This window comes from Castanea sativa, chromosome 5, assembly GCF_040712315.1.
Source record: "Castanea sativa cultivar Marrone di Chiusa Pesio chromosome 5, ASM4071231v1".
Lineage (NCBI taxonomy): Eukaryota > Viridiplantae > Streptophyta > Magnoliopsida > Fagales > Fagaceae > Castanea > Castanea sativa.
In genome coordinates, this window is record NC_134017.1 from 2564282 (window position 1) to 2567042 (window position 2761).

The 2761-nt window shown below is 38.0% G+C and overlaps 1 protein-coding gene across 1 annotated transcript; it reads left to right on the plus strand.

Annotated features, from left to right (window-relative positions):
- The first annotated feature begins 379 nt into the window (after positions 1-379).
- On the plus strand, positions 380-1309 carry LOC142633570 (disease resistance protein RPP8-like). The gene has a single exon (XM_075807814.1). It carries the CDS (start codon positions 380-382, stop codon positions 1307-1309), a length of 930 nt encoding a protein of 309 aa, XP_075663929.1.
- The last annotated feature ends 1452 nt before the right edge of the window (positions 1310-2761 follow it).

Consider the following 2761-nt stretch of genomic DNA (forward strand, 5'->3'; position numbering starts at 1 on the left):
TCTCAACTTAATTCAAGCAGTTGAAATTATTAAAGGGAAAGTAAAAACATGTCGCCTGCCCAGTGCTCTCGAAGAACAGTTCTTGTTTGAAAGTAAGATTTCACAGTATCATCTTGTTGATCTCCTTGACAAAAACTCTGAAATTTCTAATGATATTCATGGTAAGGGTACTAACTCACCAAAATTTCAGCAAAGTTACAGAGATCTCATCTCCTATCTGTCATTTGACACTAGAGAAGGAAATAAACCTGGAGAAGATGTAGGCAAGTTTCTTCGTAAGGGCATTGCAAGTGGGTGTTTCCACGGTTTAAAGGTTCTTGATCTTGAACATGTATTCAGACCTCAATTGCCCAACGCCATCGAATAATTAGTTCAGCTGATGTATTTAGGGTTAAGGTGGACTTACCTGGAGGGAATTCCATCATCCATAGGCAACTTACTGAACCTCCAAACCCTTGATGTGAAGTATACTTATGTCAGAACTCTGCCCAAGTCCATATGGAAGTTGCAGAAACTTCAACACCTATACTTGAACGAGAGTCATCGAAGTAAATTTGTGTCTCAACCAAGGAGCAGTTCCCTAAAGAATCTGAAAACATTGTGGGGTTTATTCTTGGATGATTTCAATGCTATAAAGAATGGGCTGAACAAGCTAAACAACCTTACAAAGCTAGGACTAGCGTTCCAGCTGGAGTCGCCTCAGCAAGAAGAATTGGCCCGTTGGGTGAAAGGTCTGAAATACCTCAAATCTTTGAGTTTGAGATCGGTTGACGAGAACGGTGATGCTCAGGATCTTCACTTGGAGGAATTGTCAGGGCTTAAAAATCTCTCCATCCTATATTTGTTTGGAAAGCTAGAGATTCAATCCATCAAAAACCTATTTCCAGACACTTCTGACTTTCATCTGTCTCACCTTACGTTCTCTGCCTCGGGGCTTAAGGATGACCCAATGCAAATTTTAGGGAGTCTCTCCAGTCTTAAATCACTCTGTTTCTACTCTGACTCTTACATAGGAAAACAGATGCTTTTCATTAAGAAGAGCTTTTCCCAACTTCAAGTTTTGAGAGTTTGGAATCTAAAGAACCTAGAAAAGCTGAAGGTGGAGGAAGAAGCAATGCAAAAACTGAGGGAGCTAGAGATCAGGGGCTGCAAAAGTTTAGATCTCTTCAACGGTTTGAAGCACTTAATGAGTCTCCGAGAATTGAAGTTGCCAAATATGGATGACAAATTCACCTCAAAAATAGAGAAGGATAAGTCCCAAATTTTTGGAGGCATTGGCTACCCTCCCACGATCACGGGAGGCCACTAGCAGCCCGAGCTGAGTGAAGCGTAATTGGAGCATTTGTGTATTCTAGGTATGTCTTTCTTTTCAATTTTGTTACTTTTAATTTAGCTGTCCTTCAAACCAATGCTGAAAAGTTTACCACTTGGACTTGTAACAGATTTCATTATCATCTGCCCCTTAGTGTTGATGTGGCATTGGGCGAAAGCAAGAGAGTTGTTGGTGGATGATTATGTTAATCTTCTATTTGGATCACCATGAGGATACTTGTTTTTCTTTCACATGTCACTTTATTTCGGTTCTTGCGTTCAATAAGTGGTGTGCTTGTACTGATTAATTGAATAAATTGGGAGACTTGGTTGATAAGAAGTTCTCCCAAATGTTTGGTTCCTTTGTTTTTATTTGTATTTTAACTCTTTCCGAAGAACGTATCTGTTTCTCTCTCAGTGGTAGACTCTGATGTAACTTCTTGAATAATAAGCAGCTTAACTTCTGGGCTGATTTGGCAGCCTAAGAATTTTCCAGTTTCAACACAATTGATTTGGCAGTTTCAAGTTTCAACATGATTTGTTAATATTGGCCTCCCTTAACTTCTGGATTCCAAGCCGCAGTCCTACAACACTTGCCCTTTCATATAAGTTAAGCCACATCCATGAACTTGCTAAATCTTAAAACCCAAGCCTTCCTTTCGGCCCAACCCATTAAAAAAATCCTTTAACCATATCCAGCCCAAGTAAAAAAAATTAAAACTAGCTATAGCCCAGATATACTATTGAACCCTAAGCAATAATAGTAAACAAAACCGTTCTGGGAGGCCCAATCAACACATATAGTCCATGCCCATGTCTAATGAAAGCCCAGCCCAAGTCAACAAGCTTTTATTATAATTATTTGGTGAACTTTATTGTAAAAATTTCATGTCATTCACACATGCTCTGTCATTCATTTTCAGTCACATATGATCACTAAACACACAGAAAGTCATTTCCACAGTGTACACACAGCAGCAGATTTTTATTTCTCAATACACGGCAACACAAAATTTTCACAAATAATGCACACACCAACCTTCACACTCACGTTCTATTCACATGAGAAGAAGAGCAGAAGTGCTGCAGGAGCTATAATCTGCAGAATTGAAGTCTTCTGTCTAAACGGCAATCGTTTTTAGTTCACATATCACAAAGCTCATGTAGTTTAAGTGTTTATCTCCATTACACGTGGTAAGCACCTGATTTACTATACTCGTGTGTTAAACGAGTTAATTTTGTTAGCAAATAGGAGAGAGATTAGCTTAGTTACATCTTTTTTCTTTTTCTTTTTTTTTTTTTTTTTGGCTCTGTTTTACTTGTAAATATAATTAGGGTTTATATTGCAGTGCAATTATTTGATGAATGTGAGGAAATTTCTTCCAATTGTCTCTATGAAAATTTTTTTTATTTTTTTATTTTTAGAATCTCTGGGAGAATTTGATATGGT